Source organism: Conger conger, chromosome 13 (assembly GCF_963514075.1).
Source record: "Conger conger chromosome 13, fConCon1.1, whole genome shotgun sequence".
NCBI classification, from domain to species: Eukaryota; Metazoa; Chordata; class Actinopteri; order Anguilliformes; family Congridae; genus Conger; species Conger conger.
The window spans coordinates 24,417,763-24,431,607 of NC_083772.1; the positions used below are offsets into that span (position 1 = coordinate 24,417,763).

A 13,845-nucleotide genomic window follows, 5' to 3' on the forward strand; every position below is an offset into this window, starting at 1 on the left:
GTACATTTGAACAACTCTCAGATTCGTCTTGATATTAATGCCTAAATCCGCCCAAAGAGACGCGGCAAGGGCTTGCGTCCTTTCTTCTGTTCGAATAACTGAATACAGAAAGCGCGCTTGCTCAACAGAATACTGAGGTACCGTTTTTATTAAACGAAATCCCTTTCCTAGTGCGCGTGGAGTAACCCTGATGCTACAGACTTAGCAGGAGTGTGATGTGGGACATCCCTGGACATTGAACGCATGAGGAAACAAACGGCTTTTCTCAACGTGAACACTGGTGAGGTGTCCCTGCTTCTACAGAACTCAGCCATCACGGTCTTATTTTCAATAAAGCACATTAGACGCAACATACGTCTCTGTCCCTTACAGTCAATAAAGACAGTCCCGGAGATAAATGGTCAGCCTGACCATCCAAGACCTTGCCATTCTATAGCCATAAAGGGAAGTTTAATAAAAATGTGAAAAATTGGGCGCTGTCATGGTTTTGAACTTTGTTTTCCGATGGGCTGGGAGGGGGTCTGCTTATTTCCCCGGTGAATGACCCCCTGCTCTGGACTGCTCTTTGGGCTCCAGTGGGCCAGAGGCACTGGCCTCCATTCATCATCCGCCCGGGCAGCCACACGCCGGAACTGCCCCTCCAGCTCTCCCTGCCTGGGGAGGCGGTCAGCTGGGGCCCCCGGCTCCCGACAGGCCGTGGGAGGTGACTAATTGTCTGGGCCTTGCCCCCAGTCCGAGAGGTCGCGCCCTGCCTCAGCAGGTACCAGCAGTGTCCTGTCCTACCAGCTGCCTATAGGCTCACTGTAGAGGGAGCCAGGCAGGGACTGTGTGTGTGTGTGTGTGTGTGTGCATGCGTGCGTGCGTGTGTGCGTATGTAGGTGTGTGTGTGTGTGTGTGTGTGTGTGTGTGTGTGTGTGTGTGTGTGTGTGTGTTTGTGTGTGTACATGTGTGTCTGCGTGTGTGTGTCATAGATAGGTAGGGGGATTAACTTTGATCCCTTATAAAGTATCTGTGCCCAGAGGGTACAGGGCTCTGATATTAAAGGCCTAAATGATGCTATTTATTATGTTGGAAGGAGAAGGGGAGAGGGAAGTAAGTGGGCAGTCTGGCAGGTCGGCAGTCAGGGGCAGGTGGGTGAGGTGGTGGGGGAGGGGGGGAGGGGTGGAATGGTGTTTTCTTTATTGCTTTTTCTCTTAATGTCCCTCTGCTATCGATTTGGATTCATACAGGGGAAATTTAGGGTTTTATCAATAATCACAGCAATTAGTCCCTCGATCGCTCCAAGCGGCACTAAACTCCAATGTTCCATTGATCCTGGCACAATGCTAGCCATCGACTAGTTTAGGGGACCGGAGAAATGTGTTCACTTGTAAACTGTCCTACTGGCTTCAGTTTGGCTGCTGGATAGAGCAGATTAGCACTGTTCAGGTGTTTTCTTTGCCCGGGCTAGCACAGGTTATACTGTTTTGGTCTTGGGTTAGCTGCCGGTTAGTGAAGATTAGCAGAGTTTAGTTCAATTTTCTTCACGTGTTAGCTGCAGATACTACCACAGATGTTGGCAGTTGGGTGTGGTTAGCAGCTGTGCAGTGGCGATTTTCATCCAGTACATTGTAAGCATGAATTTGGTGTTGGTAAATGCAGATTAGCTTCTGTTACCTACACACAATGCAGCAGGCTACTGGAGCCACATTTTTCTTACCAGAAAAGCGAAAGTTCCTGACTGACTGACTGTTCCTGAAAAAAAAATAAAAAAATTACAATCTTATGCTTGTGGGTTTTACCTCTGCTCATTCTTACTGCATTCTCTGGTTGATGAAGATTAACGTGACATTTTTTGTTGACCATCTGCATCAATCATAATTAGTTTGTGTGCTTTAGTATAAAATGAAAGTTGTGTTGTAACAGATACTTCCTCTAAAATATGCTATAGAACAGGAATATCATTCCTGAGTGCTTTGCACTTAAGAACAGTGAATGAATCAATTTTATTCCACATGGAAACGGTTTCCAAGTATTGAGTATTCGTGTTATTTGGAAGTGCTACATCGGCACGTGTGTGTTAAAGTGGGGGGTCACAGGGCAGACGTGTGCTAAACACCTCACTGACACAACTGCACGGGCCAGGCCTTTCAGGGAAAAATGAAAAGCTTTGTTTCACTCTTTGAATGGTCAACTATTAAGGATTCATCACGCAAGAAAAACAGAAGTTTGCTGGTCAATCGGTGCATTGTCAGACGCATCGGGGATGCAACCTCAGGCATAGAAGTGCTGGGGAGGCTTCCCGAACCCCTGCTCAAGGGTCAAACTGCATTTTGTTCAGGCCTCAAAAGATGGGGGGAGCTTCTGTGACTCGCTGACCCTGCCCCTACCCCCCCAGCGGCTAGCTAGCCTCTTTAACCTTTGACCCATCCTCTCTGTGTCCAGGTGCCAACCCCCTGCAGAAAAATGACATGGGGCACAAACCAGTGGCGTATGCCAAGGAGGGAGAACTCTACACTCTGCTGAAAGATTGGGAAGGCAAGGTAGGCCTGAAGCTTCATTAGCATAACAAAATTTGCATTCATGTTCCTTTTCCTATGAAGAGCTGGAAATGGGTAACCTGTGTTAGCCTACTGTGGGCTAGATAGAGTTGAGTGCTATTACTAAGTAACTGTGTTGGTCAGAATCTGTGCAAAATATGCAGGACAATCTGTGTAAAATGATCTCTGACCAGAGAATGGAAAAAACTGCCACCATGGGTCATGCTTTTGAACCTACACCTGGAAATGTGTTTTTGCCTCTACCAAAAATGTGTACAGCATGCAGTCATTGACTTTTCACATGTTTCCACATAATAAGTTATGTAGGCCCGCACACATACAGTAGTAACTTGGAAAGAAAGTGCCTTGTTACTGAAGGTTTTGGTTGAGTTTGTTCATCTGTGCGAGCAGCTTGATGTTTACTTGTAAAAACAGCGTTGTAAAGTTGTAAAAGTCCAGCCAAGTGTGCAGGCCATAACATTACACCCTGAGGTCAACTAGGCACACAAAACCCTTGGGTGAAAGCAGGTGCAGAATAATCCAGCATGGTTAACCAAGCACAGGTGAGTATCTCCATGTTAATCCTCTCTTGTTCACCACGGCCTCTGAGAAACCCCTTTGAGTTTGTGTGATGTGGTGGAAAGCTGGTCAAGTGGAACGTGCCCTGCGGTCAGAAAGGAGAGGATGGGAGCACAAGCCCGGTGTCGTCTGGTCCGTGTGAGAGATCCCATCTGCTTCAGCTGCTGGGCCCGGAGGAAGAGGGACAGATACAACCCAGAGCGGGGGAAGACCAGGAGAAAAGTAGAAGAGAGAAAGGGCAACAGGGAAAAGCAGGCCTGAAATGAGAGGAAAACAGGATAAACAAGTGAAAGATAGGGGAGAGATAGAGGACCAAATGGAGGACAGAAAAGTTAGAAGAAAAAAAACTGGCCAGGAGATAAGGGAAAATTGGAAAATTGAGATTTTGGGAATTTAAGGGGAGAGAGGGGAGACTAATTAGATGATTAAGTGAATTTATTTTGATCAAATTGATAGGATACATTTCCATGATTTGACGTGGAAGTAGAATTTGAGCAGAACATTTGCAAAGGCCTATAATTGGAAATTACTAGACATGTTTATACAGTTGACTTGAACTAGGAAAACTCTTTGGTAAATGAGTAAACTTCAGAAAACATCATTTTTATAATTTCTGGTAATATGCCCAAACAAAAGCAGAAGTGTGTTGGAGTTTTTCAGTCTGCCTTCAACACTCGCTCTCTGTTCCTTGAAAAGTTTCTTGGCCCTGAGGCTGAGAGAGACAATACTGGGGCGAATGTGGGGGGGGGGGGGGGGGGGGGCGCTTGCCATGGTGGGTCCCTCTCCCAATCCACAGTGACCCCCTCTGGGGCACGACAGGGAAGCGTTATTGCCTAAGATGAAGCAGGACTCTGGATGGATGGGTCCTGCAGGGGAGAGACGAATGGCAGCATTACAAAATTACATTTCCAGCCAATTAATCGTCTTATTTCTGTCAGAGCCGGGATCCTAGCTGGGCGAAGCGTGCGCGACATCACTGCCGGAGAGGACCTTCCCCAGGAGCGGCGCTTTATTTCCGCCATTTTTCTTACTTTTCCAGTGCGCCTGCTCTCAGCCCTGACATGCGGTGCAGAGGTTTCACTGCGAGGGGGGCAGCCAAGTTTGATTCAAACAGATGAACATCATCATCATTATCATCATCAGCACACTTTGAGGCCTCTGAACTTTTTGATGTTTTATATTTGGCTTTGATTAGAAAGTTGTCTGAGGCTCTCCTCCTCCTCCCCCTGCAGTTCCAGGAGGCGCAGCGGAAGCGGGAGGCGGAGGAGAGGAGGCGCTTCCCTCTGGAGCGCAGGCTGCGGGAGTACATCATCGGCCAGGAGGGCGCCATCAACACTGTGGCCTCAGGTACCCAACCCCCCAGACCCCACACTGTGGCCTCAGGTACCCAACCCCCCAGACCCAACACTGTAGCCTCAGGTACCCAACACCCCAAACCCAACACTGTGGCCTCAGGTACCCAACCTCCAGACCCAACACTGTGGCCTCAGGTACCCAACCCCCCAGACCCAACACTGTAGCCTCAGGTACCCAACACCCCAAACCCAACACTGTGGCCTCAGGTACCCAACCTCCAGACCCCACACTGTGGCCTCAGGTACCCAACCCCCCAGACCCAACACTGTAGCCTCAGGTACCCAACACCCCAAACCCAACACTGTGGCCTCAGGTACCCAACCTCCAGACCCAACACTGTGGCCTCAGGTACCCAACCCCCCAGACCCAACACTGTAGCCTCAGGTACCCAACACCCCAAACCCAACACTGTGGCCTCAGGTACCCAACCTCCAGACCCAACACTGTGGCCTCAGGTACCCAACCCCCCCCCCCCCCCCCCCCCCCCCCCCCAGACCCAACACTGTGGCCTCAGGTACCCAAACCCAACACTGTGGCTCAGGTACCCAACCCCCCAGACCCAACACTGTGGCCTCAGGTACCCAACCCCCCAAACCCAACACTGTGGCCTCAGGTACCCAACCCCCCAAACCCAACACTGTGGCTCAGGAACCCAACCCCCCAAACCCAACACTGTGGCCTCTGGTACCCAACACTGTACCCCTCTGTGGGGCTATATGCACTCATTATGCTCAAACCCAACACTGTACCCCTCTGTGGGGCTGTGGGCATCCATAATGCTCTATACCTGTTCAGGTAAGGCACAGGAGCATCAGCATCTGAGTCCAGGTCACCACAGTCCTCATCTCTTTATTCAGCAGCGGATAGAATAAAGAGATGAGGAGAGAGGCATGATGAAAGATAGAGACGGGGAGAGAGGGGAGAAGATGGATAGAGGGGCAGGGAGAGAGGTGTGAAGGATTGAAAAACAGGAGCACAGCGAGAGGGTGAATTGGGAGGGGGCTGGCTCGACGCACGCTTCCTTGCGCTCCTCTCAGTCTTATCACCGTTCATCCATCTTGGCCTTTTGTCCTCTGGGGCCTGCAGGCTCTCGCTGTGAGACTGACTGACTCGCACTGGCCTGGGGCTCAGCCAGCCAGCCACTCACTCACAGTTCATATCCTCTCCACATACTCAGCCTCCACTCAGGCCACACTCCTTACAGCTACAAAAAGCACTTTTCTATCGATTCTTATGCCCATTTTTTTCTTTTTTTGGGTACTCATATTCTTTAGCTCTTTAGGTCTTTGTTTTCTGTTCATTTTGACAAACACGAAATTGGAATTTAATTTTTATTTTAAGGAGGCCCGTCTGTATTGTTTTTGCTGTTGTTTTTTTTCTTCCTTGAGTGAGTCAGGTGACGCTCTATATATTGATCCTCCTGAGGTTTAATTCCTTGTGTAGAAGTTGGTGCATTTAATTTTGGTTGCTGGGTGTAGCTGGGCTTTCACTGTGTGTGTGTGTGTGTGTGTGTGTGTGTGTGCGCGCGCGTTTGTGTGTGTGTGCGCATGCTTGTGTGTGTGTTTGTGAGCGAGAGACGGAGAGAGAGAGAGAAAAACACACAACACTGTAAAACCACATTAGTAAGAACTCATTTTTGTTCCAGTATCAGCCGTTGTTTTCTGCTTGCGTTTTCTGAAACCTTCCGGATACTTCCGTGTTTACCTCTGGTCTTACTGGCTGAGTGGTGTCCCTCAGTTTCACCTTCCTCTGTGCTGCTCCGCTGCCCCCGGCTGCCGGGGAAGGCTGGTATCTGCGGGCAGGCGGTGGGGCTTAATTGGTTAATTGTGATTAATGGGCCCTCCATGGGAGTGACACAGGTGGTAGCGTCTGTGTGCGCTACAGCTGGCTGCTGCAGCAAGGCTGCAAGCCGCCACGTAATTCGATTACGGAAATGGAGCTCCCTCACTCTCTCCCTCTCTCCTTCACTCTGTCCCTCCCTCTCTTTTCCTCCTTTCTCTGCGCGTCTCACCTTGTGCCACGACGGCGTCTCTCCAGCGTGTTTACTTTGGGGACGGAGGGATTTTCTTGGGAGACGGGGTTTGAGAGTAAAAGAGCTGGCAGAGAGAGAGACTAGCTCTGCTTACATACGAGTGTTTGCCTTTATTCTTCCATTCGGGTGGCCTCATTACCCAGAGGCCTGTGCTGGGAGCACCAGTGCCTCGCCCCCTCTGATTGGCAGAATGTTAATGTCTTTACTCTTACTGTTAGGCTTTGTGTTTGGTTTGTAGGCTGTGCAGATCAGTCAGAGCCTCTGACTGCAGACACCAGAAGGGTGACATTTAGCTGTCAGTAGGTTGCAAGAGGAGCACAATTACAAGCGCCAAGATAGACAGCCCCTCGGGTCTATTCAGTAGGCATCTGATGCTGCCACACAGGCATGGAGCCTACGCGCACATTCTTTACTGCAACAGAGGGCTACGTAAAGGCTACAGACTCCATCTTAAGAGGAAAATCCTGAACCAGTGACCATATATTCTATCCCTAAAACTCTTAATTGCGGAACGCCTTACCTCCTCATTGTCTGCGATACAAAGTGGACTTAATTGAACCAGGAAGGAAGGCTGACCTGACTCACTGCCCACGTGCAGTTCCGCCCTGGTGATCCACAGTCTGTAATGACCTCTCTTTTGAATCCTCATTCAATCACTGTACGCTGCCACAGGAAAGGAAGCTTCTGTCTTTATTTTTTATTCGCACATAATTTGGTAAGGGGAAGAGAACCTCAGCAGAACACATCATTCTGCCAGAGAAACATTTGCCTGTTGTCTGATGAGTCCCCAGATATAGAAAAGCTGATATAGAACACAGCAATGTACAGGCCAATAAATAAAATATATTAAATTGAGGAACAGCGAGGCTGTTTATCGATTGGTTGCCCTCAGCTTGTATCTCGTTGAGAAAATGTGCAGAGTCCCTGCTGTGTTGCGATGGGTAGTTTTGTGTGGTGTTCAGTAGTGCTGGGCCGTGTTTGTGTTGAGTCACTCAACACCGTGTGGTTTGCAGTGCTTCTCTGTGGCACTCTCGGGTGTTTCAGGTTTAAGGGGCACTCTAAAAGTAATCAATTTGCATCTAATGTCATTTAACATTAAGGTCCAAATGGAGTTTAGAGTTAATATGATGCAACGGCTTCTATATTACGCAGTTTAACATTCAACCCAGCAAAAACATCTTACTAGCCATACCAAGTACATGGCCCTTAACATTTTATTGATAAATATATTGTGTGTCAAAGCACTTGTGTTGCCTTCATTTAGTGTGGTCTCCTTTGTCTCTGCTGGCCTTGCAGACTCCAAACACTCGAGATGTTGAATCTGTATGGCAACAGGAGTCTGTATGGCAACAGTTAATGGATGTGACTTACTGCACTGCAGGGTAATTCCTTCTAGGTAATAGCAGAATTATACCAACATTTAATCCCAGCTCAGGGTTTTCGGCTCTCATTGGAAATATTTGTTTGGATTAATATTTGAATAACAGGCCTTTCCCTGCGTTGTCTGTGGCTGATTTAGTCAGTGTTTGGTAGCAGATTGCTGTGTGAGGAATAGTAGATGTGTGGAAGCCACTAGGGGGACTGTAGGGGCAGGGCGCTGGGGAGAGGTAGTTGGGGGCGGGGTGGGTGGTGGTGTTTGGTGACTGAATCCACACCGTAGCTGAAGGTCCCAGCAGGACTGGAGGAGAGGGTGAGAGTGTGGGAGAGAGAGAGGGGAGCGGGCCAGCTCGCAAACTGATTTGATAAATGGCCAGTTATTGCCATCGCAAATTGTCCGAAACCAATTTCAGCCACATCACTTGAGCCGATAAAGGCAGAGCGTATTGATTCCTGTAAAGTAATACAGTGAATATATCAGCTGCGTCTACGGCATGATCAACGGTACCTTTTACAAGCGTCAGGGAGCGCAGGGCGAGAGAGAGAGCGGGGGAGAGAGAGAGAGAGGGAGAGGGAGAGCGGGAGAGAGCAAGAGAGAGAGCGTGACACAGAGACGGCCATTAAATGCCACCAAGAGGGTCTCCACCATCCTTAATGCCCCCTCTGAGCTTCACTAAGATCAATTCTTATCCGACTTTTCCACCGCGTGCCACTTTATATGTGCTGCACACACACTGTCATTGTGTCACCAGGCCTTTCCAGTCTGAGTGCGGCAGGCATCCGTCTTCTTCTCTCTAACACACATTGAGTGCGGAAAGGAGAGCCACTGATTTTGGCCTTCAGACAGGTGGGTTGGTCCCCCTCCCTACCCCCCCATCCCCGGCTGTTTGCCTCCAGACGGACAGGAAAGGCCTGATTGATCTTCATTTACCTTGCAGGGGCTAAAAGTTATTGAAGACTGTTATCCTGTTCTAATGTTATTAAGTGTCCTTTGCCCCAGGGGAGGCAAATTGAGTTTAGATAGACAGCAGTAGGGGTGGGGATATAAGTGTATGTGGTGTGTGTGCGCACGCATGCGTGTGTGCGTGCGTGGCCGTGCATGTGTGTGTGTGTGCCCGTGCATTTATGTGTATGTATGTATGTATGTATGTATGTATGTGTGCGTGTGCGTGTGCGAGTGCGTGTGCGTGTGCGAGTGCGAGTGCGAGAGAGAGAGAGAGAGAGAGAGAGAGAGGTGGTAGGAGAAGAATAAGGTCCTCTGAACCATAAAACTACACAGCTCAAACACACATTATCTCTTCCTTCCTGTGCGCATAACACCATAGGCTTGGCAAATAGATTCTCTTAGTGATGCTTCTCTGCTGGCTGTTCATTTGGTAGAGAAACATACGATGGCCTGGTCTTCCCAGACAAATGGAGGAACCAGTGGAGACTTCAGCTTTTGTCACTCAATAGTATGCCACACAGCACAGCGACGGTCAGACAAACTGAAACAGATTCATCATCAGTGGGTTTGGCGAGCTAACCGTATTCAGAAGAGGTGCCTCTATAGCCTACTGGCTAGAATGATTAACGCAGGCGGCCTACAGTTTCTGTAGAGGCTGACTTTGGAGAGGACATGCCCATTGTCCCGTAAAGGACAATATCCACTGACAGACAGCAGTCTTGCGGCAGCAAGGTGACCGATCGTAGAGCATTACACAATATTATTTAGTCACTTCTCACCTGCCCTTGTCAGGATTGACTAGCAGTGCTTTTTGGATCTTGGCGATTCCATGGGCCATGTAACTGCATGTGTATTGGAACGCCTTTGGAAAAAAGAAGCTTTCTCAGGGGCGCAGCAGAGGTGCTGCCCTCTGTATTTGACCCCACATCCCTGAGGTCCAGGGGTCTAAGCACTGCTTCACAGCCCTGCTGGGAGCAGCACAGGAGCTGGTGTAGCAGGGGCCGGGTCTGCAGCCCGTCGTACGGAGCGACAGTCACGGCTCCATATCTCTCCTCGGCGCGCTGCCGGGGGGCTAGCTCCGTGCCCTCCTGGGGTTAGCCTCCGTACCGCATAAATAAAAACAGAACAGTTACACTCAGCCCCACAGCGTCGGGAGAAAAATACTGCTGTCCACCGTCGGCAAAGTCGCCCTGAGCGTCATAGGATTCATCTTTATGACAGATGGCGCAGAAGTAGACTAACAGAAAAAGCCGCCCCCCCCCCCCCCCCCCTTCCATGTTCTGCTCTTTCTCTGTTGTCCTCCGCGCGCTGTCGACAGCGTGCTGCACGTTTCCTGTCTGGAGCCCAGAAGTGCCCCGTCCTCTTCACGGTGTGCTATCGTTGTCATGGCAGAGTCTGTGCGTGCCGTCTCAGATGAAGGGTTCTGTGCGCTGTGGGTGTGATTCTCCGGGTCACTGCAGCCCTTCCGGAGGGGTGGGAGTGAAGCTCGTTCACATTTCTGCACAGAGTGCCAAAGAACGTTTACAATGGGGTGCAAAGACTTGGGCACCCCTGGTTTAAATGTCTGTTATCATGAATCTGTACATGATCAAAAACAATTTTCATTTTTTACGGTTTAGAAATGGTATAAGAAAGGAAAAGGGCCCTGTGCACAAGTTTGGGAACCCTTCTGGATTATTTTTTTAAAGTAACAAATGGACAGACCCAGACCCAGGTGATTTACTCTTTAGGGCTTCAGTGAGTCAGGTGAGTATAACTCCAGGGCTGAACTCTTTATTCTGAAGTAACTTCATGCCTTTTAAATTATCCAACTGCAGTGACTGTTCTGTCTAGTGTTAACAACCATGGGTTTCTCTAAACCATTGTCCAAGGATGTCAGAATGAAGATGGTTCATTTCCTGCTTTGTTGGTCTCATGTTTTCTTCAACCTTTTCCATTACCCAAGTCCACCTAGATGAAATATGAATATCTTTTCATTCCGCCTCATCAACTAACATTTTCTGAATTTCTTAAGCATTACTCCAGATGTGCACCTGCTCAGAGGTTAGTCACCAACAATGAAGTTTGGCTACTTTGCTTTGCAAATTGAGATTAGTGTAATGAACCACTATAATATTTGTATAGCTAGCTTATAATATTTGTTGATAATCTTGGATAAGATAGCCTTGCGATGTGCTGTATAAGTATGGTTGATATTTACATATATGCAAATAAATTTGTGACAATGTAAGTATTATAACAGCAACACTTGATATGTTATGGCACCTGCACAGTTGTATAAGACTTAAGTGAAAGTGTACTGTGACCACTAACGGAAAGACTATATCCCTCATTTAGTTTTATTCACGATGGACTCCCACGGATAGGCTCCCTGGGGGTTGTCATCAGGGGGTCAGAGGGGCTTAACTGCAGGCTCTAAGGCTAGCTGGGTAATTTACAACAAAAGCCCTCCAACGCACTGATAGGTTGATGGATACTCTGTGCATGAGGGACAGGGTCTAGTACTACGGCCTTCCCAGTGGATGTGTAGATCTCCTGCAGCAGGGTTGAGATCACGGCTGTCTCGCCGAGTAGACGTGGCCGTTATATCTTACTCTGTGTGGGTGTGTGGAGTGTGTGAGTGGGTCTCTCACTGGTGTGGTAATAGTGTGTGAGTGGGTCTCTCATTGGTGTGGTAATAGTGTGTGAGTGGGTCTCTCACTGGTGTGGTAATAGTGTGTGAGTGGGTCTCTCACTGGTGTGGTAATAGTGTGTGTGTGGGTCTCTCACTGGTGTGGTAATAGTGTGTGAGTGGGTCTCTCACTGGTGTGGTAATAGTGTGTGAGTGGGTCTCTCACTGGTGTGGTAATAGTGTGTGAGTGGGTCTCTCACTGGTGTGGTAATAGTGTGTGAGTGGGTCTCTCACTGGTGTGGTAATAGTGGGCCTGTGTTCTGGGGTTCTAACAGGGCCTGTGTTCTGTGTTCTGTGTTCTGGGGCTCTGACAGGGCCTGTGTTCTGTGTTCTGGGGCTCTGACAGGGCCTGTGTTCTGGGGCTCTGACAGGGCCTGTGTTCTGTGTTCTGTGTTCTGGGGCTCTGACAGGGCATGTGTTCTGTGTTCTGTGTTCTGGGGCTCTAACAGGGCCTGTGTTCTGTGTTCTGGGGCTCTGACAGGGCCTGTGTTCTGTGTTCTGTGTTCTGTATTCTGGGGCTCTGACAGAGCCTGTGTTCTGGGGCTCTGACAGGGCCTGTGTTCTGGGGCTCTGACAGGGCCTGTGTTCTGTGTTCTGGGGCTCTGACAGGGCCTGTGTTCTGTGTTCTGGGGCTCTGACAGGGTCTGTGTTCTGTGTTCTGTGTTCTGGGGCTCTGACAGGGCCTGTGTTCTGGGGCTCTGACAGGGCCTGTGTTCTGTGTTCTGGGGCTCTGACAGGGCCTGTCATGGCCTCATGGTCTGTACTGTCCCTCACCGCGTTTACAGTCAAATGCCTGCCGCCAGTGTGAAAAGTTATTTCAAGACGCAGCAGTTATATATAGAAAATGTGACGGCTTTTTAGATGTCATATCTTTCACGGGGTACCCGGTCCAAATTGCCTTCACTTCCCATTACACAAACAGACTGTTTTTCTTTGAGGGAGGGGAGGAATATATGAAGTTCCCAGTTTCTTGGCAGCCATGCGGGCTTAAGTGCCCCTGATTTTATTTCTCTTTTGTTTCTGCTTTTCCCCCCACCAGCAGCTCGCCTCCTCCACATTTACCCCCAGCCCCCCCAAACCCCCCTCCCATCTCGGCCCCTCAGCACCCTGCTCTGCTTGCTCTTTTTTCCCCTCCCGAGCCAGTTGCCGGGGCAACGCGGCGTTATCCGAACCCTCTTCCCCGGGCTTCTCTCCTGGATCCATGCTAACCTGATTTGGTTTCTCCAGCGCCGGGCTGGCTAATGGAATTAGAGCGGGCTAATGGTTGGGATGACGGAGAGAGGAGGCTGCAAGCAGTCAGAACATCGTGTAGAGCCAGCGATAATTATCCTCTCCCCTGTGTCATTGATGTATTCTGCAGTAGAGGTCCTTTTCCCCCTTCTTCTCCACCTGCTCATTCTGACTCTCTCCGTCTCCCTTTGTGTGATTCCTTTCTCCCGGGCAGCCATCCGGAGGAAGGAGAACGGCTGGTACGATGAAGAACATCCCCTCGTCTTCCTCTTCCTGGGATCCTCCGGAATCGGTAACGGGCCCCTCCGCTGATGAGCTCTGTCTGTAGCATGGCCTGTGTACTGTGTACTGTTCTCTCTGGAGGTCCTCAGCTGTCCTGGGGATACGTTGCTTGCAATGCAAAGTCTGAGGTCCCCAAATCATGTGCTATTAGCGTTGCACTCATTTTAGCTGTTGTATTGCAATGGAGCACATCTTATTTTATTCAAACAAGTCAGTGATTGAGAGCTTATGATAGATCTTTTAAGTGTTCATGTCCAAACCAGCACGTCTAGTCCACGGCTCCAGTAGTCCAGTCCCAGGCATTGTCATAAATCAGCGTGCCTCAATTCACCCAGCCGGCCTCATGTTCTTTATGACGGGCTATCTCCATACTGTAATCTGCAGTCTAATGGCGCACAAAAAGCTCAACCCCACCTACCATTAGGACCAAGACAGCCAGGAGCCGTCTCTGAGCCTGGACGCCTAATAGAGCTGGCAGTGGCTGCTGTCCCTGTGCTGGGGCTCCTGCCTGCCACCCTCCTCATGTACTGCTGGGTGATGGAGTGGTTTCAGAGGCACTGATTCTGCTGGCGTCAGGACAGACCAACGGCCCGGGCCCCGAGCTGGTGAAGACCGGGGAAACCCCAGGACCCCACTGGAAGCAGACGGGGGGCTCGCACACCCCCCGCAGCCCGACAGAGATGAGCTGACAGGAGCTCGGGCGCAGATGAATCGCCCCACTCCCCGCTCGGCAGGGGGGCTAAATGCCCCCCTGCCCGTTAAGTTGTTTGTTTGCGCGATAAAGCCGGGAGATTTATGGAGATTGCCAGAGCTTTCATATTCCTCTAGCCTGCAGCACTGTGTGACACTCACT

At 49.8% G+C, this 13,845-nt stretch overlaps 1 protein-coding gene across 2 annotated transcripts in view; it reads left to right on the top strand.

The window, feature by feature from the left end:
* Positions 1-13,845, top strand: part of clpb (ClpB family mitochondrial disaggregase) — a 35,321-nt gene that overhangs the window by 13,823 nt on the left and 7,653 nt on the right. For both annotated transcript variants that reach the window (XM_061217527.1, XM_061217528.1), the window contains 3 exons: positions 2,425-2,522; positions 4,331-4,445; positions 12,925-13,002. In XM_061217527.1, the coding sequence (XP_061073511.1) occupies positions 2,425-2,522; positions 4,331-4,445; positions 12,925-13,002 (291 nt within the window). The remainder of the gene's footprint in view (positions 1-2,424; positions 2,523-4,330; positions 4,446-12,924; positions 13,003-13,845) is intronic.